Source organism: Suricata suricatta, chromosome 17, assembly GCF_006229205.1.
Source record: "Suricata suricatta isolate VVHF042 chromosome 17, meerkat_22Aug2017_6uvM2_HiC, whole genome shotgun sequence".
Classification (NCBI taxonomy): domain Eukaryota; kingdom Metazoa; phylum Chordata; class Mammalia; order Carnivora; family Herpestidae; genus Suricata; species Suricata suricatta.
Window position 1 is genome coordinate 36,608,557 of NC_043716.1, and position 24,594 is coordinate 36,633,150.

The following is a 24,594-nucleotide window of genomic DNA, read 5'->3' on the forward strand; positions in this document are numbered from 1 at the left end:
TGGAGCCTCCCCACCTCCTTTCTCAAAATAAATAAACTTTAAAAAAATGTGCAAATAATTTTAATAGTTGTTTCTCCAATGATATACAAATGGTCAAAAGCACATGAAAAGATGTGCAACATCATTTGTGATTTACAAAATAAAAACACAATGAGATAGCACTTCATACCCACTAGGATGCTATAATTTAAAAAAAGGGAGGGGGGAGATGCCTGGGTGGCTCAGTCAGTTAGGCATCCAACTTTGGCTCAGGCCATGATCTCACGGTCCGGTCCGTGGGTTCGAGCCCCACGTTGGGCTCTGTGCTGTCAGCTTGGATCCTGAAGCCTGCCTCAGATTCTGCATCTCCCTCTCTCTCTCTGCCCCTCCTCCACTCACACTGTCTCTCTCTCAAAAGTAAATAAACAATAAAAAATATTTTTTAAAAAATAAATAAAGGGAAAAGGAAAAAGAAAAGAACTGGAACAACCGTTAGTAAGGACATGGAGAAATCTGAACCACTGTGCCTTGTTAGTGGGAGTGGAGAATGATACAGCTGCTGCGGAAAACAGCCCGGCAGCAACTACTTATGTTAAACACAGAATCACCACATGACCTTCCACTCTTAAATATATGTGCCTAAGAACTGTCAACAGGCTTCAAACACATATTTGTTCATAACAGCACTTTACAGTAGCCAAAAGTTCCTGGAAACAATCCAAATATCTGTCAATGCATGACTGGATAAACAAAATGTGGTATATCAATATAATTAATTATTCTGTCATAAAAAGGAATGAAGTGCCGATACATGCTACAACATGATTAACCTTGAAAGCTACTGCTAAGAAGTCAATCAGAAAAGACTACATACTAGATTATTCAATTCATTTCAAAGTCAAGAAAAAAAGAACTCTACAGAAACAAAGTAGATCAGTGGTTGCTTAGAAAAAAAGGGTTATGGGAGGACAGTGGGTAATAAAGGGTATAAGTTTCTTTCTAAAGTATAGAAACTGTTCCAGAATTAACGGTGGTGATGGTTTGCACATATCTGTGAATATACTAAAAGCCACTGCATTGTACCCTAGAAAAAGGAAAAATATTTATGTGAATATCTCAATAAAAAATTAAAATGTGGGGGTGCCCGGGTGACTCAGTTGGTTAGCTCTGACTCGTCATTTGGTTCAGGTCATGATCTTGCAGTTCGTGGGTTCAGGACCCTTGTTGGGTGGGCTCTATGCTGACAGCTCGGAACCTGCTTGGGATTCTCTCTCTCCTCTCTCTCTCTGCTGCTCCCCCATTCTCTTTCTCTCTCTCAAGCCTACTCTCTCTCTCAAATAAACTAAAAAAAAAAAAAAAAAAAAAAAAATTAACAGGAATATCTTAAGGGTGCTGAGGGAAAATAACTATAACTGAGAACTACTCTATAACCTAAGGTGACCCCAATAATGAGGAGAAAAGAAAGATGTTCCCACATACAGAGTAATTAGGAGCGTTCATCACCCATAAGTCCATAGTAAAAGAACTTTCAAAAAGGATCTACTTTCACGGGCACCTGGGCGGCTCAGTCAGTTGAGCACTGGACTCATGGTTTTGGCTTTGGTCATGATCTCTCAGTTGTGGGGTCAAACCTCATGTAGGGCTTCATGTGCTCCATGCTGAGCACAGAGCCTGCTTGGCATTCTCTCTCTCCCCCCACGTGTACATGTGCATACACACAAGGGCTCTTTTTCTCTCAAAATAAATAAACATTTAAAACAAAAGGAGCTACTTTTAGAACCCACAGATACTTCTGCTTCTTTTTACAGCTATGACAGACCAGATTATTCTCATTGAACCTTCCTACTAAGGACCACTAAAAAGCTGGGTGGAATATTAAAAATGACAATAATAAAAATAGACTTTTTAAAAGCAGGGATCAGCAAAAAAAAAAAAAAAAAAAGGAAAAGTATAAAGAACTATCAACCCCAAAATTCAGAACTTGAGAGCCCAAAGAAGTAATAAGCCCAGTACTCTAAGAATAAAACTTTACACCAATATTATTAGATAAAATTTAATTCAAGAACAAAATCATTAAGAGTCAAGAAGGCTTTTCTTCTAAGGGCACCTGGGTGGCTCAGTCAGTTAAGCATCTGACTTTGGCTCAAGTCATGATCTCAGGTCATGATCTTGTGGTTGGTGAGTACAGTCCTTCATGGGGCTCTGCGCTGACAGCTCAGATCCTGAAGCCTGCTTTGGATTCAGTTGTCTCCTCTCCCTGCCCCGCCCCTGCTCATGCTCTCTGTCTCTCAAAAATGAAAAAACTTTCAAAAATTTTTTAGGTTTTTCTTCTAGATTTAGAAACAATTTACAAAGAAAATTTAACATTCATTAAAGTTTGTATGTCTGATGACAGAGCTTTGAAATATATGGAGAACTGTAAGAAAAATTTAGATGTGGCTGGAAATTTTTAATATTCTTTTTTTAAATGTTTATTTTGAGAGAGAGAGAGTGAGCAGGGAAGAAACAGAGAGAGAAAGGGAGAGAGACAATCCCAAGCAGACGCCACACTGTCAGTGCAGAGACACCTCGGGGCTTGAATCCATGAACCATGAGATCACGACCTGAGCTGAAATCAAGAGTTGGACACTTAACAGACTGAGCCACTCAGGCACCCCAAGAGACAAATATGCAAAAAGGTAATAGAGACCTGTAGGATTTAAATTAACATACATCACAAGCTTGATCAAAGAGATGTTTAATGAACTGAAGTAACAATAGTAACTTAAACTTACTGATGCACATTATGCACCTTGCACCCTTGTAAGTACTTTTTATATGTTACATCATTTAACTCTTACAAAAACTATGGAAAGAAGGATTCTGTGGCTAACTGCATTTCATAAATAAGAAAATGGAGGTGCAGAAATTAAATGTAATCCAAGGTCACACAACTTTAAACAGTAATCTCAGCCAAAATATGAATTTAAAAAATCAGCTTTATCATAATTAGTGTGCTGCATGCCAGCAATTAGAAAATAAGATCTTAAGAAAATAATGGATCCTTAATGTCTTGTTGGACAAACACTATGATCCCTTTCAAAACTATCATCAGCCCTTGTGAAGTTTTCCTAGTTTAAATAGAGTTTAAAAAACTTTTCTAAGTTCGAAATACAAGGTCCACTTTCCCCTACCCTAGGAAGGGACAATCAGTAGGCTTTTCTTCATCCACGAAGAGTCTTTTGTTTCCTCTACTTAAGGGTCCTGAGACCTTCCTCTTCTGCTGATCCGTCACAGTTTCAAAGTCAGATATAAAAAGAAAAAATGCAATTTTGAGATGTTAAGAAAATGCAGTATTATGGTCTCCAGCCTCTGACTGGTAAGGACTTCTTCCTTTCTGCAATGCAGTCCTTCAAAAAGGCAGTCTCACTGTAAAATTTTGTGTCTGTGATCTTTTTTCCACATCAAACCCTAGGATTCAATAAACAGAAAATCCTACTTTCTTCCAACACAGAATATTTACAAAAATTGATGTTCTTAGCCACATAGAAATTCCAAACACCTATTATAAGTAACTAATACACATATATGATGCATAATACATACAATTAAATTAGAAATGACAAAAAACGACAACAACCAGCCCCTTAAGATCAATATATCTGAAATTTTAAAATACAGACAAAAGGGGTTCCTAGGTAGCTCAGTTGGGTAAGTGTCCAGCTTCAGTTCAGGTCATGGACTTCAGCTCAGCTCAGGTCATCATCTCACAGTTCATGGGTCTGAGCCCCGTGTGGGGGTCTGTGCTGACAGCTCAGAGCCTGAAGCCTGATCTGTGTCTTCCTCTCTCTCTGCCCTTCCCTCATTCATGTTCACTCTCCCTCTCAAAAATAAAACAAAACATTTAAAAAAATTAAAATACAGACAGAAAATAGCAGAGCTATGAATCCAGGTAGTCTGATTCCACAATTTTGCTCAAACACTGAACACTAAATTATTGATCAAATTACTATGCTCCAAGTCAGTATTATCTAAAGTGTGGCACTCATTTAGACATCACCTTTATTATTTCCTAGAAATGCAATTATCACCTTTATTATTTCCTAGAAATGCAATTTCATGGGCCCAGGTGATTTAGCAGTTTTCCGGGTGATTGTTAAGCAAACAGAAGTTTGAAAACCCTCTCTTTCTAAACCATGGTGCTTAATCCTGGAAAAAGCTCTGCTTTGGATTATGTATAATGTGAGATAACAATCACCTTATTGTTTAAACTACTAAACTAGGTTTCTATTACTTGTAGCTGAGAGCATTCTAACTGGATACAAAACTATACAAACTTTACTGCTTTACTGCTTTCTAATAACAGTAAATTGCATCAGCTCTGCTTTCAGAATATATCCGGAGTCCAATTACTTCCTATACCTCTATCACAGTCCACTTCTTGCAAGATATAACTATTACTTTTACGAAACACTGCAAGAAACATAAACATCAGTTATACACTACTTCTCCACAAAGCAACAATGATCATTAAAAACGTGCATTATATCACGTTCCTCTTCTGCCCCCAAATCCCTCTGGCTTCCCTTGTCAGAATAAAATTCAGAGCTTAAAATGGCCAATGAGGACATTCATGATCTGCCCTGCTCTCCATCAGCCACCTCCCCATTCTCACTCCTAACTCTCTGACCTCCTCCCTCCCTCCCTCCCACAGCAACCCAGCTTCATCATGATCTGGCCACAGTTACCTACCTAGCGGCCATTCCTAGAATATATCAAACACATTCTCACCTTCATTTTTGCATTCTTTTGCCTGTAATGGTCTTCTTTCCTTGCTCCATCAATTCTTTTTCTTTTTTAAAAAAGATTTTTTTCTTAATTTTTAAGTAATCTCTACACCCAATATAGGGCTCAAACTTACAATCCCAAGATTAAGAGTAGCATACTCCACCGACTAAGTCAGGCTGGTGCCACTGCTCTATCATTTAGGTCTGCTCACATGTTAACTGTAACAGTGAGGTCTTCCTTAACCATTCTATGTAAATTATAAACAATGCCCAGCTCCCTTCCTCTTTTTCCTGTCCTCCATTTTTGTCCACAGTACTTATCAGCATCAGACATATTATGTAATTACCTTTTTATCTGTTTCATGTCAAATTCCCTTCAATAAATTTTCAACTCCCTTAGGGCAGGATTTTGTTTTGTCCACTTTTATACCCTCGGCATTAACAGCAATATCAGGCATGCAGAACGTACTCAACAAGTATTTGCTGACTGAATTGGTGATTAGAAAATATGACCAAAAAAACCTTCTCCATTTGTAATAATATTAGAAACTATAAAGTATGTAGAAATCAAACTAACAAAAACTGTGAAAGATCTTCAAGGAAGAACTCCATACAAATCTGCTGATAAAAGCTAAATATATATATAATGTTCATGAACGGGAAAAAAAATATTATAGTTATAAATTCCCCCAAATTAATGTGTAAAGCCAATTAATTAAAATTGTGGTACTGGCAATAAAGAATAGATGGAAGAAACAAGCCTCTGAATTCATTTAAATAATGTTAGAAATGGCATCTCAAAACCAATGGGGAAAGGCACCTGGGTGGTTCAGTCAGTTAAGCATCTGACTCTTGAGATCAGATCAGATCAGGATCTGAAGGTTGGTGAGTTCAAGCCCCATGTCACTCTGGGATTCTCTCCCTCTTTCTCTGTCCCTTCCCCGTTCACACTCTCCCTGTCTCTCTTAAAATAAATAAACTTAAAAAAATAGAAGATGTGGTATATGTGTGTGTGTGTATAGTAAAAATAATACATAAATATATAAAATGTATTATATATAAAGTTATAAGTATATATTTTATATATAATTGAATATTACTCATCCACCAAAAAGAATGAAATCTTGCCAATTCAAATGACATGGATGAAGCTAGAATGTATTATGTTAAGCAAAATAAGTCAGAGAAAGACAAATACCGTATGATTTCACTCGTATGTGGAATTTAAGAAATAAAACAGATGAACACAGGGGAAAGGAGGAGATGAGAAGAGAGGGAAACAAACCACAAGAGATTCTTAATAAAGAACAAACTGAGAGTTGATAGAGGGAGGTCGGTGGGAGATGGCCTTGGCTGGAAATGGGTATGAAAAAAGGCACTCGTGAGGAGAAATAGGTGTTGTGTGTAAGTGATGAATCACTGAACTCTAGTCCTGAAACCAGTATTACACTGTATGTTAACTAAGTTTAAATTAAAAATAGAAAAAATGAATATAACCATATATACTAATAGACACATAATTCATAAAAGTATATATATAACAGTTAATAATGATTAACCTCTGAAGACTGGGGGAGGGGGATGGAGGAATTACTTTTCACTCAAAACTCACTTTAAGATAAATCGAGTATTATACTTTGATTTTTCTTCCAAGAATAAATATTAAAGCAACAATTTAATTTAACCTATTTCCAGTCCCAAATTAGACCATAGGCCTTTAAGACAGAAGTGGGCAGAAGACTTGTCCCTGAAACACATTAAACTGAAGGACCTGAAGTTGTTTTAGGACCACCAAAGTGGTTGTTGATGTTAGTTTCCCTTGGCTAAAATAATGGGAACATTTCACATTTCACTTAATCGGCCATGGTCCAACTCAGCCATAGTAAATAAAAGTTACTAGAAAGTTTACTGAGCTACTTTTGGTTAAGTTTTACTTAGACTTACATCTGATGATTTACTTTTTAAAGAACACTACTGTCATTAAGCATGATAACTCCCTACAAATACTATTTGACTGGTTGTACCTTCAACCTGAATGTGTATATCCAGGCTTAATTCCACTGAAGAAAAACACAATTAAGATAATGTGGAGCATAGATATTCTCCCCTAGTTCCCAGCCTAATGTTGCACTGAACCCAGTGGTTAATCATTCTAATATTAATTCAACTCTGAAATGATACTGTCAATGGCAAATATCAACAAAACCCCAGCCACCTGACAACAGCCAGAACATGTTAAACATTTAAAAGAATAAAACTGGATGGATCCTAGGTAGGTATGCAGTGTTGTCAAAACTAAAAACGGATGGGGTGCTTGGCTGGCTCAACCCGTTAGACCGTGATCCAACAGGATCATGAGTTCAAGCCCCATGCTGGGTGTACAGTTTCCTTAAACCAACAAACAGGGGAGCCTGGGTGACTCAGTCGGTTGAGCATTGGACTTCGGCTCAGGTCATGATCTCAAAATTCATGGGTTTGAGCCCTGCATTGGGCTCTGTGCTGGCAGCTCAGAGCCTGGAGCCTTCTTCTGATTCTGTGTGTCCCTGTCTCTCTCTGCCCTTCCCCTGCTCATGATCTGTCTCTCTCTGTCTCTCAGAAAATAAATGTTTAAAAAAATTTTAAAAACAAACACCAAAAGACTAAAAAGGTACTGTAATGACTTAATTAACATTTCATTTTAACATATATTTGAGAGTGGTTAGAAGGGTTAGATAGATCTTGGCCATAATTCTAGAACAGCATGTATTTTATGAATGAGACCATTTTTTCCCCTTGATCCTTCTCATTTATTTTTTTAATTGTTCAATTTATTATTTTTTTTATAAAATGAGACCATTTTTAGTGCAACATTTACATTATTGAAATAAGTAATGACTGGGGCACCTGGGTGGCTCAGTCAGTTAAGTGACCAACTTCAGCTCAGGTCACAATCTCGCAGTTTGTGGGTTCGAGCCCACGTCGGGTTCAGTGCTGACAGCTCCAACCCTGCAGCCTGCTTCAGATTCTGTGTGTGTGTGTGTGTGTGTGTGTGTGTGTGTGTGTGTCTCTCTCTCTGTCCTTCTCCCATTCATGCTGTGTGTGTCTCTCTCTCAAAAATAAACATTAAAAATTTTTTTAAATAGTTTGATTATACTAGACCTACTTGATCTTTTATCTAGAAATGTCTGTTCATAAAATACTATATGCAAAATGTTTATTATTTTAACTCAAAAGTAGCATATTGCTACTTTTCTTTGCTACTTTTCACCTATAATAATTCATTACATATAATTGAGTAAAATGTTGACCAGACTTTGTAAATCAAAAAACCTAAGAACAAAACTTACTAAAGGCTTTACAAGCTTATTTTCAAGGTTCTGCAAACACTTATTAGAAGTGCGCTCAGCGCTGACAGGAGAGAGCCCAATGTGGATCTCACAAACTGCAAGATCATGACCTGAGCTCAAGTCTGATACTCAACCGACTGAGCCACCCAGGCGCCCTAGATCAGTTTTATTAGATATATGGATTATATACTGTTTTTGGTCCAATTGTAATTTATTACACCTGTATCTTGGTATTATTTATACAGAATATTTGTTCATGGCTTTTTAGGAGAATACGGCTAAGAGGCTAATAAGTACAGCTAATAAGCCAAAGTACAGGTTCAATTCCCATTCTTTGCAATCATCCACACAATTATCTTTGCTCAATTCTATGGCCACAAACTTAAGTATTAAAAATCAGTTCTAACCAACATCTTATAAATGCCTGTTATGGATTAAAAGAAGAATAATAAATGAATTGTTCAAAACAGCCTATCCTTAGCATATGCTAGAGACAAGTATAACAGACTTCAAGTCAACTGATTAAAGTTCTGGCTTTTATACTTAGCTATTTAATGTTGGGAAAATAACAGCCTTTCAGAGCATCTGCTTTCTTATCTATAAAATAGCAGGGAAATATTCTCTAACACACTAGATTTTTTTTAAGTTCAAATGAAATCAAATGAAAGATATGTATAACACTATATTAACTGGTTACTTGAGAAGTTCAAATATCTCTCCTACTGAAGGGGGGTGAGGAAGATGCCCTACACATATGAGGGTCAGCATTATGCAGAATCATTCATAAATTCCTCAACAAGACTGATTTATTGCCTGAAAAACAAATGGAGCACCAGTATGTAACTGCGTACTACATAATGAATTCCTGGAACTACTGGTGAAAGAGTTACTTTCTGTTACTCTTTTTCAAGCTTGTTTAGTTTCTGTTTAAATCTCTGAGGAATGTCTGGCTTTAGAGAGAAGCAGTTACTCTGATTAGCTGTACCATTTAGTGGTGCTACTGTTTTGTTTCCCTAAAGATATATCAGCAAACCTGAAGAAATTACTGATAAAGGTCTGCCTATCTTTTCCCTTTGTCCTCTCTTGTAAATATGGAGAGAATGTCACAGAGAAGGATAAGTAGTTGTACTTTCAAAATTTTACACCTGACTGTGAATATTTTTAAAAGGAAGAGTCAATGGATTTGGTTTTCTTTTAAAACACACTGTGAATGCTGTTCATGAAATTGGTTCTTATCACTCTCCCTGCATTTACCAGAACCCACTAATTATCTCACTTCCTAACCAGACTACAAACTCCCTGAGACAAGGACAATGTTTTAGAGCTGCTCTGTACCTCTAGCACGACAGTTATGAACTCCAACAGTATACCTTGGTTTTCTATACTGAGAGTCTCTAAGCCCTGGACAAGGTCAAATAAGCTTTCCTGAGCTCTCTGATGTTCTCCATAGGTTGAGAGGCTATATAGTATGTTCTGGTGGTTTCATTGTGAAACTGAGTATCTGATCACGTAAAACATACAAATTATAAAATGACTATATTTTAGGTGCCATGTGTTAGATTCTGCATCTTGTTTCTAGGGCTAAAACTATCTAGGATAGGACAGGAGCCTGATAGAACAAGTACTGAATTTAAGATGTCAAATTTGTGGTAGGTTAAGTCTATTTCTCCATGGAGGCTACAAACACAAGGTACTTTTATATATTGCTTATCCCACTGTTTCTTTACCAGAAATTTACATCATTACCTCTAAGAAACTTCTAGGAAACTTGCATGCCAGAGCTGATGGTTTCAAGGCATCACCATTAAGCAAAAACTTCACTGGTGATTCTGACATTCAGGGTGTTCCTTATTTAGGTCTACTGTGACATTCAGTTGCTATACATGAAATTTAGTTTCACTTATTCCTCCTTAATAATGTCCATTTAACTCAAAGGAATACTATTAGGAAGAGTTTTAGGTTTAATTTTACTTAATTGAGCTGTAACTGACACACAACATTACATTAGGTTTCATCTTTAACATCGATCTAGTTTGTATTAAGTTAGGGAAATACATATTGGAAATCTTATTTTAGAGTTCTAAAGGCAGAGAGAGGTAGGTGGATTTTCCCAGGGCTCACTGAGTTCACAACAGTGTCAACATTAGATCCTTTGAGATCTTGATTCCTATATTTGGCCAAACTTTTCTGTCTGGACCAGAGACTGATGAGCTCAGATGAAATTTCAGTCACATAGGGCCTATAATCCACCTTTTGAGGCATATAACCAAAATACAATTATTCTTTCTTAAGGAATGTTTTGACCTCAGTGAGACTGCATTTGTTGTTGTTGTTGTTGTTGTTGTAGAGATCTAGATTTGGGAAAATCCTTTTGTGTACTCCAGTCAGCTGTGACTAAGAATAATGAATATTCTAAAAGTCCGTTATCTTCCTGAAGTCACCATTCTGGACAACATATTATGAAAGTTACAGTATTAAATAAATGTTTAACTCATTCAACAAGAATTTGGATATGTGTCATCAGATTTCTTTTCCATGAATGCATTGCAGAAATAGTTATGATGTGATTTTTTTCATCATGGGCTTCTTTACATGAAGGACATGTAAACAATTTTCAAAAAGCTGATAAGGATGAGTGTGGGGAAAGGGTATTAGTGATGCAGAGTTCTTTTTCAAAAATAAGTACATCTCTACTTGTCCATTTGCAGTCACACCATAGTTTGATTTTCTACAAATCAGTGAAGAAAGAATAACCAGTTTCTGGGTAAAAGCTGACTGATGTAGTGTTTTAAATGTCAACTTACAATTTGGTGCCAGATTCTCATCTTAGGAGACATTTATCCACATTTGCCTAACAATGAATACAATAATGGATGCGGTATCAACTCCAGATTGAAACACTGCTAAATTACAACTCTTCAACTAGATTGATGAAAATTCATAGGTGTTCCTGTTTAATAAACCCAATATATAAAACTGAATCAGAAGAATAAAGAGATAATTAGTTACATTCTTTCCTTTATAACAGAATTTTTCCTTTAAATAGTGAATTCCTTTAAAGCATTTAAAATAATGATTTACAAAAAGTCTAATTAAAAACACTCTACTCCACAAAGTAATATAATAAGAGCCATCATTTACTGAGTGCTTATTGTACAGTAGACTCCACAGAGTAATAGAATAATAGGCATCATTTATTGAGCCCTTATTGTTCAGTAGACAACTTGCTAAGTGCTACATAAACATTACAGAATTAAATCCTTACAATCCAGTGAGGTAGGCATCATATACATTTTAGATATTGAAAATCTGAGACTCACAGAGATTAAGTAACTTTCCCAAAGTCACATAGACAGATGGTAAGTGGAAAACGAGGGTTCAAACTCAGCCTTCAAAGCTACTGTTCTTAGATTCTCTCTCTATAAATATATAAACACCATACATCCTAAGAAAATGAATCACAGCATACAAAACTCCAGGATATCACACAATCATTATCCATTCCTCCTTGCCCTCTTGGCAAAGGTATTCATTTGGACAGATACACCACAGTTTTTGTTTTGTTTTGGTTTTTTTTCCCTTCCAGTGTCTAACTCCACTTTTATCAGAATTCAGGGCCAAAACAAGCAAGAATCCAAAGCAGAATGTGGGTGGGGCACCTGACTGGCTCAGTTGGTAGACCATGAGACTCTTGATCTCTGGGTCATGAGTTTGAGCCCCACATTGGGTACACAGATTTTTAAAACTTAAAAATCTAAAAAAAAACCACACAGCAGAATATGGGTTAAGACACACAGGCTGTTTTGTTTCTACTAACAGTTGGAAGCAAACAAATGTAAGAACACTGGCAATAAACTGAATATCTAATCTCTAACCTACAGCAAGTTGAGGGATTTATTTACAAAGAATCACAGAATTTCCAGGCTAGAAAGAACCCTACAGTTGCAACACTGGAGGCCCAGAAAGGACATACAGATACCAGTTAACACATATGCATTATATATATATATTATATATGCATATAACACATATTTATTAAACTGATAAGAACAGATAAAAACACTTGATCTTAGCCAAAAAGCCGAGAAGCGATAACACATATTTATAAAATATATGTACATGAGCACTAATTTCATAGTTCAGAACTGTATTATTTCCATTTGTAAATCTTTAAGACATCATATATATAGGATTTCTCTTTCCACTCAAATTAAATTCAAAATGAGAACATTAAAATATATAAATGATCTGGTTCAAAAACTAAGATGACAAAAAATGATTAAAAAAAAGTAAGTTGACAAAAAAAAAAAAAAGGATGACATTCTAACAGAGAACTCAGGAAAACTTTGGAGCTAACACAGTTAACATTAAATTGTTAATTTGCAGATAACTGCAAATCTGTTTTCTTTTTCTGCCGTCCACCTTGAAAGAGGAAAAAAGAAAACAAAAAACAAACAAAACAGGCTCTTTCTTAGCAAACTGCAATTCAGTATACACAAAAGTGAGAATAACCTCAGGGCCTATGCTGTTAACCAAGGGAGACATATACATAAGAATAGGCATTTCATATTTAAAAACCTGCTCTTATCTAGAAATTTCTTTTCTTTTTGCCTGTCTTCCTGCCACATAAATTACCTTACTCTGCAGATAGTAAAGCAAACAATGAAGCACCCAGAATAGGTACACCTATGACTTCATCTTCTTATTGCAAATTTTAAGTACAATTGAAAATGCTTTTCCACTTTTTTCCTTTTAAACGATTATGAAACTATATCTGTCTACATCCTCTAGTTGATGAGATAGTCACGGTAACCAACAAATACCATAATAGCTGGTATATCTGATTATATAAAATTGGGCAGGCATCTGATATGTTGCTAACCTTCACCTCCATGTTGTTACATAAAATTTCTGTGTTAGCACCACAGTAATGCAAAAGATCAGTTTGTTTGTTACTTTCATGATATTCTATTTCCCTTTTTTAGTTTTTACAAGAAATTCCTGGGATCAAGGACAAAAATGACAGAAGACACTGCCAATATATGTTTCAAAATTGGCTATATTCTTATCTAATATGACTTAATTGGTGACTTTAACCTCAGAGCAAATTAAAAGACTAAGCAACAATGACTGAGATTAATGACATTTCCATCTGATTACAACTGCCAGATATGAGACTTATTAAATCCAAGAGAATACCATAAAATCAAATTGGAGGAAAAATGATGAGGGAATAGATGTTACTTAACCTATAGCTATCACTCATATGCTTGCTAAGTAGTTATTAGATGTGTGCTAAAAATAACTACCTAGCAAAGTCATTCTTTTAACTGAAAGTCTTCAGAAGCTAATGAAAATACATTTTGGATCTATTTCCATTTGAATACATATCTTCGTTTTTAAAAGTCATATAATTAAGCAAGATGAATCAAGCACAAATACCACTGCACAGTTCAATACCACCACCTATTGTTAGTTGCTATTAAGTTAAAATCTTTTTCAAACGGGCCCAAGTGCACTAAGACATGAAACTATAAAACCAACTTATATGCCTTTATTCTTCTGCGTCAATTTTCAATAGGGGTCTGATCTAAGAATTCAGCAAGTCTGGAAAACCAAATAGGAAAACACTGTAAAGACAACTACGCACAAGCAGCTAAATTTGGTCAGTTTAAGGGCATTCTTTCTTCTTCCTCCCTCCCTTGGATTTTCCTGGTGTAACGGAATATTTTATTTTGAACATCTAAAAATACTCTTCCAAAACCACAGTACTAGTTAGATTACTAAAAATTTTAATTCAGTTCCCAGTCTGTCACCAGTTGGGAAACGGTAATATAAGGCCTGGGAATGGAATCCTTGGCCTGTAACAAAAGTACTTAATAATTTGCAAGAAAAACTCAACCAAGATTTGAAAAGAGACACTCAGGGGATAAAAATAGAAGGATTTTAGAAATTAGGATTAAAAAGTGACACCAACACTAACAGCTAAAACTGACTAATGACCTAAAACATAAGAACATAAGAATTTAAAAGTGTAAATACTTCTAAACACTTCTAATACTGATTTAATGAATGAAAATCTTCAGTGTAGAAATAGATTATATCTAAAAACGTATGAATATACTCTATAGGGGCTCCTGGGCGGCTCGGGTTGAGATCTCACATCTCGGGAGTTTGAACCCCAAACAGGGCTCTATGCTGACAGTTCAGAGCCTGCTTGGGATGCTCTCTCTCAAAATAAATAAATAAACTTAAACAAACAAACAAAAAAAAGGAATATACTTTGTAAAGCTTTTGCAAAGCTAAGTATTTTTAACGACAATGGAAAACATAATTTTCAAAATGTAATGGCTTATGTAGGCTGTACAAACATGCTGATTTTTAAATAATCAATAACTACAATATAAGTACATGACATAATGTGCCATGTTTCAAAGGTAAAAGGGACAGAATTATACAATAAACATCAATAACACTATTTGAAAAAAAGTAAAAGATTGTCTGAATGGGCCCCAAATCCTAGACCTCTAATTTGGACTTTGTATAATGTTAGGTAACTGCTTTCAGACCAGCCTCTAAAGTGTTTAAAAAAAAAAAAAAATCCCTTACCATTACTAGTACTCTTTCCACTGCAAGGCTTTTCCAATAGAATGAAACAAACGGTTGTCACTCACTGGAAAAATATGTGACAGTTTCCACGTCCCTCAATTTGGAAAATATGGTTATTTACTATGCAGAATGTTCTGTAGATTAGAAGACAAATCCTTAAGGGAGAAAAAAGGCAATTACTGCAGCGTTAGCAGTGCTGTGCAACTCTGCTTGCAAACTTTAACAATATACTGGAGCGGCTGTTTTAGAAGACACAGCCAACAAAATGTGGTCCTCTGTTTTTATTAAAAAACTACAGATTATAGGACTCTGGAACAAAAGGAACCTTAATAACTGATTCTAACTTCCTTGTTTTGCAAAGGAGGGAAATGACCAAACTGGAGAAGTGAAAAGAAATGACCAAAGTTATAGTTGGCTAGTGGCAAACATCAAGATTACCTAACATCAGTTCTCTTGATTCTGAATGCAGTACGTTCTTTCTGCCACACCAGATTTTATGATTTTTCTTATTTTGGACAAAATAACTTGATAAAATAAAGCAGACAAATAAGTACTACAATCTAATCTTACAGACCATAATATTATACATTTATCAAAGCAGCAGTGAGGAATAATGAAAAACAATAGTGAACAGGGATTCAAAGTACCCAAATTGGAGCTCATCATTTCCTAACTATGTGAATCTTAATATTTCTAGGCAGTGATTAAACTGTAAATAGTATCTGTGATGTCGGTTAATGTTCTCAATGTAGATAAGGCTAGACTTTTTAATAAACTCAAATAAGAATTTTTCCTCTAACAGTACTATAATCTTATAATGGAGCTACTAAGAGAAATGACAAAATGGAGAGGTTTTACAGAAAAAAAAAAAAAAACCCCTAAACTTAGATTCAAGGGCTACCTTATTTGCACATGTCTATCACTAATCTCGCTGAGTGTTAAGATAACACATTATAATACTTAAAATGAAGGACAACTTCATTCTTGATAGCAAAGACAAAATAATATATACTGAGTGAAGAAATTTAGGAAAGCTCTTTTCCACACATTTTATGGGCTTTGATGCTATGTTATGCTAAAAACAGAGCAGAATGACAGAGTGAAGTTTAAAAAATGCAGATTGGAATCTTGGCTCCCCCACTTACTAGCTGTGCAACTTGAACACTTCTCAGGCCCTAGCTTTCCTCAACTGTGAAACAGAACCATGAGAACTGGAAGTAACTATGGCTGGCTCAGTCGGCAGAGCATGGGACTCTTAATCTTAGGGTTGTGAGTTCAAGCCTCATGGTGGGTGTGGATCCTACTTTAAATAAAAATTAAGAAATAAAAAAATAAAAGTAAATGAAGTAAAACATCTAGCTCAGTGTCTGGCATGTAGGATTCAATGACTATTATTAAGTTTGAAAGAAAATTTATCAAAATGCCACAAAACAATGTGCACTGTAAATTATGTAATAAAAAGTATTTGGATGAAGAATTTCAACTGAGAGACACATTATTCAGAGCACATTATGCTAGCTTATAAGGATTATTTTGTAGAAACTTAATGCCAAAGTGATACAGCAAAGAACAACAGTGATTTTCACATCTCTGTATCTTTTTAACTTTTACCTATCCATCATCTAGTTTGGCTCTTTTACAGCTACATATCTGGCTAACAAGTACTCTTATCCCTTCGTTTTAACTTAAAAATGTTTCTTCTACAGCTATAGCCCTGAGCATCGGATTTAAAGTACGTGGCCTGCAGTCACAACATCCAAAAGAATAATACATAGAAATTCCTTATAGAAAGATTTCAATGAAGCAACTATAAAAAGATAAACCAGTTACTTTCACCCAGAAAACAAGGTGGCTAAGAAAAAGAAAATAATCTTTCACTTTCTGTATTAACCATAATTAATCTGAATTAGTTATTATTTGCTACAAAAATTTCCTCAGGGATCAGCTATCTGCTTACAATCATAAAATTATCAGTCCTTCAAAAAACATTCTGTAATTTTGAGAATTAAGAAAATAATTTGAGGGGTGCCTGGGTGGCTCAGTCAGTTAAACATCAGACTTTTGCTCAGGTCATAATCTCCTAATTCACTGGTTCAAGCCCCATGTGGGGTTCTGTGCTGACACCTCAGAGTCTGGAGCCTGCTTTGGATTCTGTGTCTTCCTCTCTCTCTACTCCTCCCCTACTTGCTCTCTCTCAAAACATAAAAAATTTTCTAAAAACATTAAAAATAATTTGATGTACATGTTTTAGATACGAAGAGACTGTTTTACCCCCTCTACATCTTTTACCCATTGGAACTAAATATTTAAAACGTTTTCAGGGGCGCCTGGGTGGCTCAGTTGGTTAAGTGGCCAACTTCAGCTCAGGTCATGATCTCCTGGTTTGTGGGTTCGAGCCCTGTATGAGTGTCTGTACTGACAGCTCAGAGCCTGGAGCCTGCTTCAGATTCTGTGTCTCCCTACCTCTCTGCCCCTCCCCTACTCATGTTGTTTCTCTCTGTCTCAATAATAAATAAAAACATTAAAAAATCTTAAAAAAACGTTTTCAATGGTGTAGTAGTAAGTTTACTACTTCGGAAGAGACCAGTTTATTGTTTCACAGCTTATAAATTAGGTTAGTAAAAAGGTAAATGGGAAAAAAGAGAGGTAAATGACTTTAGGAAATACTCGGAAAATGAAACTCATTAACACATACCATTTTCACCCTTTCCCATTTGTATTCTGGCATGGACCACTTCACATAATAAAGGACTAAATATTTATTTATAAACCAAAAGCTAGGCATAAATACTGTACAAGGAGGGTTTTTTATCCCTTATTTTTTTAAAATTTTATTTATTTTTCAGAGAGAGAGACAAAGCACATATTAGCGCATGAGGTGGGGGGGCGGGGCAGAGAGCCGGAGGGAGACAGAATCCAAAGCAGGCTCCAGGCTCTGAGCTGTCAGCAGAGAGCCCTGCAGGGGGCTGGAACCTGTGAACTGTGAGATCACCATCTGAGCTGAAGTCAGGTACTTAACCAACTGAGCCACCCAGGCGCGGCCTCCTCCTCTTTTTTAATCTTATCAGACACCTTTAGAAAGCTTCCGTTGCTTTAGTTTAAAGTAATAGATAATAAGGCACACATTTTTTATTACTATAGTGCCCCAACTACTGGTAAACTACAAATTAAAATAGAAGACAATTATAAAAATAGGACATAGCAATGCAATTTTAAAACACATAATACAAAAGAACTCCTTCCAACAATAACTCATGCAATCTAGAAGAAAACAGCAAAATGATAGAGCAGACTTCAATGGCAAAAGGCTATTCTCCACTCAAATCTTCAGTATTTGGGTTTCTCTTTCAAGATTCCTGTTAACTGCTAAAAGTCTATCAGTAATTTTAAGGATAGTATTGACTTTTACAGTAGTACTGAATGTGCAAATCACCAAAAATTAAGCTTTTTGGGTCTCTCTACATTAAGGCAAACTAAATTCTATTAAAGCAAACACCAAATCATATCTACTATGATACTTCCTTCCCATGATTAAGTTAAATACGAAAATCCTAAGGAGACCAATTTCTTGATTTTCTCCACTCTTCACCTGCAAAAGGAATATTCACCTGCTCTAAATTTAAACTTCATCCAAACACCTCCTACCTACATCTTTGTGGGTAAATTAAAATATTTTCCCCACAAGCACAAAAAGAAACCAAGTAATAGACTAAACTGAAGACCCTCAGGTAACAATTTCACCCTCTGCACCTAGCTGGCAAGTTTCCTGAAACTTCTGTCTCACCGTCTTACAATTTCATCCTTCAAATGGAAACGAAGAAAAACACCAAGTGAGATGTACACTGAGCTCTGAGTGATCCCAGGTCAGTCTGATTCTCTGCCAGAAAGGGCCAGGTAACATTTACTCTTCTTATCGTAGAAGTTTCTTTCTCTTAACAATAAACCTCAATACACCTTGTGGTATATTGCCACACTCCTGCAATTCGTCTGTAGTTAGAGTAGACTTCACTTCCAAAGGAATCACTTCTCTAACACTGACTACTCACTGAAGACGCTTACAGATGTTTTCCTATTTCCTGATCCAGTCCTCGATTTCACAGCCATACACCTCTTGCCAGAGGAGGAAAAGTTTTAAAGAATGGGGTTTCTGCAGTCTCTCAGACCCTCATCCCAAGCTCAAAGCCTGTACACATCTGAGGGTTCCCAGAAACAATGAGCTACAAAAGTACAGACTAAACGGGAAAGAAGAGGAAGTATCAGAACAATACCCAAACCAAACACAGCACCGAAAACCCATGTTCGTCTCTATCATCCCAGTCTACCGCCCCCACTTCCCTAGTGTAACCAGGGTCTCTCCAAACTCGGAGAAACGGTCCCCTGGCCCATAATTTCACCCTTGCTTCACGAAGAAGGTGGCAGAAAGGAAAGAAGCAAGCCCCGGTAGATCGGGGCTGTGATGCTTTTTCTGCCGAGTGGAGGGAGGCAAGCCAAGGGTTGTGTAAAGAATGGAAAGCTGAGTGATACCGGGGGGAGGGGGGAATTAGGGCGCCAGAGCTAATCCCTTGCCGGGGCCCGCTGGTGGAACAGGCTGGAGGCGCCCAGCCGGGAGGACTAGGGAAGCTGGGCTGCACTGGGCTTTCGGGTCGAGAGAAAGGGGAAAGAAGTCTGGCAGCCCCAGCAGTCGGTGGGTGACGGCGCCAGGCAAGGGAGGAGGCTCTGTGCGGAGCGAAATTTTCGGGACACAAGAGCGGGAATCGCCTTGCTCACGCCGCCCCCGCCCCCTCCTCCAGGCTCACACCTCAAACCTGCTCTTGGTCACTCCGTTTACGTCCCTCCTCATGGGGTCGGCGGGTGCGGCCGGGGCCGGGTGCTGCGGCGTGCGGAGTGCAAAGACTGGGGGCCCCGGGCAGGCCCGGGAGTTCCGGGACAGGGAGGAGGTGGAGGAGCGGCGGGCAGGGGCGGTCAGCGAGGAGCGGAAACCTCTCGGCTCCCGCGGGGCCTCCTCCACCTCCCGCAGAGCCGGCGGCTGCGACGACTGCTCGTCGCTAGCTCTTCTCTCCCCTCAGCCTCAACTTCAACCCAAAACAAAAACACTCCCCACTTGCCAGCAACGCCGCTCCTCATTGGGCAGAGCCGCCCGGGCCTCGGAACGGCATGGGGAGGGGAGGAGGAGGAGCGCGCGGCGGCGGCGGCGCGGGACCACCCCTCCCCCACTCCCCGGCACAGCCCGCGACGGTCCGCCCGCAAGCAGCCGGAGCGCGGCGGCGGCGCAAGCCCGCTCTTGCCTCCAAGGCACCCAAGCCCACCGCGAGAAGGAGAGGCAGGGAAGTGCCTATCTGTCTGTGTGTATTTGTGTATGGGAGGGGCTGCGGGGAGGGTACGAGTACGCGCGTGCTCGAGGACTCGCGAGTGAGGAAAGCAGGACAACCGCAGACAGCACCGGAGCCCATCTAGTCCCCTTCGCGGGCAAACAGCACGCACCAACCCAGCAAGCACTTGAGCTTTCTGTCTAGTCCTCCCGGTCTCCTAAGTCTTGTCGCTTCTTCCCTAGTAGCCTGTGCAGCCACACATGTCCTTCCCGGCCACCCAACTCCCTTCCCCTATCACTCACTGTCGCCTTGAACCCAAAGTGCAGCAGGCGGTCCCTGCTCGGAGCCATTTTCCTCCTCTTTCTGGTTGTCTCTAGATTGAGGCAGTGCTGCTGCCGCCGCCGCCGCCGCCGCCGCCGTTGCTGTCGCTGCCGCCGCCTCCCCCGCCCGCGTGAATTGCATTACCCGGTGTTGCAGGGAGGCCTGGGGGGCCGCCGCAGGGCGTGGGTCTCCCTGTGCATGGATCAAGAGGACGGGGGTGGGGAGTGGGTAATTGCGCTACCCTCTGCTCCAGGAATATGCAGCGAGGCCCCACCTCGCCCCTTGGGGTCAGGGGGTGCGGTGCAAGAGCCGGGCGACCCTTCCTTTTAGCTGGGGGAGGGGCGCGGTTTGGTGGTGGGGGGTGCCTGGCGAGGCTGAAGGGCCTTTGACTTCCCCCGCCCCTCCGCCACCAGACTGCCGCTGGCACCCAATGGGCTCTAGTCCCTGCCCGTCCTCCAATCAAGGCTCTGTTTGGTGAGGACCTGATCCTGACGCCACTTTGGCGGGAGAAACAAGCGTGTCTTAACGAGTAGGCGGGGGCGCTGGCCTAGTGGAAATTATGACACTCAGCTGACTCCTTGGCTCCTTCTATAAAAGCTAGTTTGTGTCATCATATTCTTATACTTTAGCCAACACCAGTCCTCAAGGTCTCGAAATGTATGATCGAATTTCTATGAATTAAGGAATACGTTTGCTCTTTTAGAGCGACAGACGACTGAATCATGTACCGAAGATGAAATATTAGGAACTACCAAATTCAAGCAGTCCTGGCAACATCTTGGCCCCTAATTGTATTACAAAGTTTGTGTTTGTCTTCATACCGCTTTTAAATCTCAGTTTAAGTGATTGGCTTGTTATGAATGTGATTTAAGAGAGGAGCTTATTTAAGAGCCACTTGTGCTGGGATCTTTGTAAAATGGGGATATTTATGCTTGAAGCTTTATTACCCAACTTTTTTTTTTTTAAACTTTCTCGCGTTTATCCTAGAAAGGGCTTCCTAAGCAAGGAACCTAGATTTGGAAACTCATTCTCAGGCCCACAAACTCAGTGGTCTAGAGGTTATATTCTCTCCTTCCTGATACTTTTAATGTTATTACTTCACTTCGGCCATATAAAAACAGCTTTTTAGTTCTATCTGATCTAAGAGCAGTTTTCTCTCGACTATTGATGAATTTGATGGCTAAGGCCTGCAAAAGAGAGTAAAACTGGCTCAAACAGATAAATGAAGAAAACTTTCAAAGGTCTGTTTCCCTTTTTCAATTATCCTTTCCAGTTAACCTATTTGAGTGATACTCAGGGAAGACTTTTACTTCTTGACTGATTTTTTTTTTCTGGATGTATTTTTAAAAAGCTGAATGAATGAAAATTACTCAAAAGGTTAAAAATTAACTCTACCGGGGCCCTGGGAGGCTCAGTCGGTTGGGCATCAGACTTTGGCTCAGGTCATGATCTTCTGGTTTGTGGGTTTGAGCCCAGGACCATGCTCTCTCCTGTCAACACAGAGCCGGCTTTGGATCCTCTGTCTCCCCATCTCCCCACTCCTCCCCTGCTCACTCTCTAGCAAAATAAACATACATTTAAAAAAATTACCACACAAAGGTAAATTACTTTTTATCAAAGAAATTTATTTTAATGTAAATAAACAGGTTTAATTTTGTAATGTTTCAGGGGAAAAAATCCCACAGATTTTGTCTACTTTCAAAAAAATGAAAAACCCCAAAGTATTTACAGAACGGCCATACACACAGAAAATCAAATTTTGATTCGTTTTTGTTTTTTTTAGAAAAGACCCTCCCTCGCTGCTCCTGATGTACATTTCTAAAACACAAAATTTATAAAGCCCAGCTTTTTCAGCTGAGCATGTTTCCCAACCTAGCTTCTGAGATGTTAAGTACTTCCCCTCAAAAAACTAACTCAAGGGTAGAAATAATGAGGCAGGGAGATTGAACAGGAAAAAAAAAAAAGGAAAAGGAGATTGCTCAGGGATTGTGAATGAGTTTCCTATACTGGCATCTGCTTCAAGTGACTCGACTGGATACTGTGACTCACTGGCTCCCTTGAAAGGGTTGCTTCTGAGAATTCATGGTATTGCTACACTAAGTTTTCAGACCTAAGCCTTAAGGAAAATATTCCCAAGTGTCACCAACCTCAAGGCTAGTTTTGGCAATTATATCCTGCTTCACTTCTCCCCCCCTTTGTTAAAATACCAGTTTTAAAACACGTGGATTTTGAACCTGAAATCTTCATGTACATCAGAGCAGGTTTTGACCAAGAACCCCTAACACAGAACCAAAAGACAGAAGAGGAATCAGGTCAAACTAAGAATACACAAGACACCAGCAGCAGAAGATAGGTAGAAGTTGACTTCATGTCCTTGCAGTCTTTTGAAACAGGAGAATGAGTACACCTAGACAGGAGGGAGGTGTCCCAGGCTTGGTTTATTCTGCCTCTTCTCCTCCACCCTGTGAAGAAATGCAGTGCTCCCTGGTTCTCAGGCAGGGTGAAGCAGGTTAGCCCCGGCTCCCTGTTAAGCAAGTTCAGATGCTGGGTCAGTGTGTGGGGTGTGCCCATCGACAATTCAGGGGTTTATCCTTCATCCAGATCCTAACTCGGGATTCTTTGATCTGGTATGAAGACAGAAAGAGAGAAAAAGCTTCCCAGTTTACTCATTTTGGTATCTGTTGGCTCTGCTTGGGGAAGCTGAGCCCCTGATAAGTAGTACATTCCCCATAACATTTTCCCCACCCAGAACAAACTTAAAAAACATGTAACTTTTTTTTCTCTGCAGAAACCAATGGGATAGGATTCAAAACTAGGTAAGAAAACTTGTGAGAAATCTAACCTGGTTATATGTCTGAGAGGCTGCTACTGTATCAGCATCACAAGTTAAAGCACTCTGGTATCACCTTGCCCATGTCCTCCTTAGTGTCACCCAAGACACTTGACTCTGATATGGTAACCGATAACTTTTCTTGCTCCGCTTTGCAATGTTTCGTTTCCTACTTATTACCTTGGGACACAAAAGTGGCAGAATTGTTGAGAGCTGATGACCAGAAAAGGGAGAACACTAGAGGAAATCAGAGACAGTCAGGAAAGAACGCCAAAGCTGATTTTCCAACTCTATGCTAACTCCAACCTGCAGAAAGAGCTGAATATAGAAATCTTCAATATCTGATGAAGTCACTCCATTTATCACACACACACACAAATGAATCATCTGGCTTTTTTTTTTTTTTTTTAATCCAGAAGAGTTGTGCTGGGGACCGTGCCCCGTCCTGCTGATACAGATCCTGAATGGAATCATCAGGAATGGCACAGTGCAGGTGTCAAAATCAAAGTAAGGCCGCAGAATTTTGAGAGGACCCTCCAAATACTGAGAACTGTGTTGCACTCAAGTGGTCTCCTGGATTTCTACATTTATGAGAAGGGCTTCTTATTGATGTCCCCCAGAATCCAGACTCAGACCTATTCCTCCAAAAAGGTCCAATTTTGTTGCTACATAGTAGCAAGGGTTTATCTTCATGCCCATCTAGCATTCCAGGCTCCCATTACTTTGAAGTGAGCTTGAAATTTTTTTTAAGTGAACTATGGCTGCAAATTTTTTACTGTTTCATCTAAGGGAGCATACAGTGGAGTGACTGAAGTCTGGACTCCTTCTCCTTGTGATAAAGAGAAACAAGGAGCCCAGCTCTCAGGAATGGCATCAGTTCTCCAACAAACAAAATGCTGGGATGTGGACTTTTGGCACATTGTGGAAATAGGAGAACTATTAATTCTGTAATGGTTTTCATGCCACTGGGTCAGGGAGGCTGTACCACATTAAACCTTACTGCATCTGAAAACATGTTTATATCCCAAAACGCCAGCCCAGCCTTTTTGAAAGGAAAACGACTATAAATCAATACCTCCACCAGGAGGTAGCTCCTAATATTCCTGATGTCTGAGCCCTATGATAAATCTCCTAAAACAAAATTACCATTTTGGTTTTTCTACTTAACTCCAAAGGTGGGCTCTGACTAATCTGCATGGGCTTGATGGTACAGTACCAGCACAAGCTACCGGCTCCCTACCACCAAATAAGCCTTGCTCTTCCACCTCCCCTCATTTTGAACCCTGAACCTTATAGAATTAGAAACACTGTATAAAGACAAACAGATAAAGGATAAAAATATTATGAATAAATAGCTAAAATTATCTTCCCTCCCCCAATCACTCCTAAGAATCAGACACCAAACATTACTTGTGTCCAAAATGACCAAAGTCCTTCATTTGCCCATGCCTCAA

General features: G+C 38.9%; 1 protein-coding gene and 1 pseudogene across 2 annotated transcripts in view; both read right to left on the reverse strand.

The window, feature by feature from the left end:
- Nucleotides 1-20,418, reverse strand: part of FBXL20 (F-box and leucine rich repeat protein 20) — a 95,555-nt gene extending 75,137 nt beyond the window's left edge. Inside the window, exon 1 of one of the 2 annotated variants that reach the window (XM_029927169.1) lies at nucleotides 19,479-19,778. In XM_029927169.1, the coding sequence (XP_029783029.1) occupies nucleotides 19,479-19,520 (42 nt within the window). In that variant the 5' untranslated portion in view covers nucleotides 19,521-19,778. Of the gene's footprint in view, nucleotides 1-19,478; nucleotides 19,779-20,291 lie in introns of those variants that run through there. The other variant, XM_029927171.1, reaches the window with a different exon arrangement.
- On the reverse strand, nucleotides 11,995-12,164 carry LOC115283148 (annotated as a pseudogene).
- Nucleotides 20,419-24,594: the final 4,176 nt, after the last annotated feature.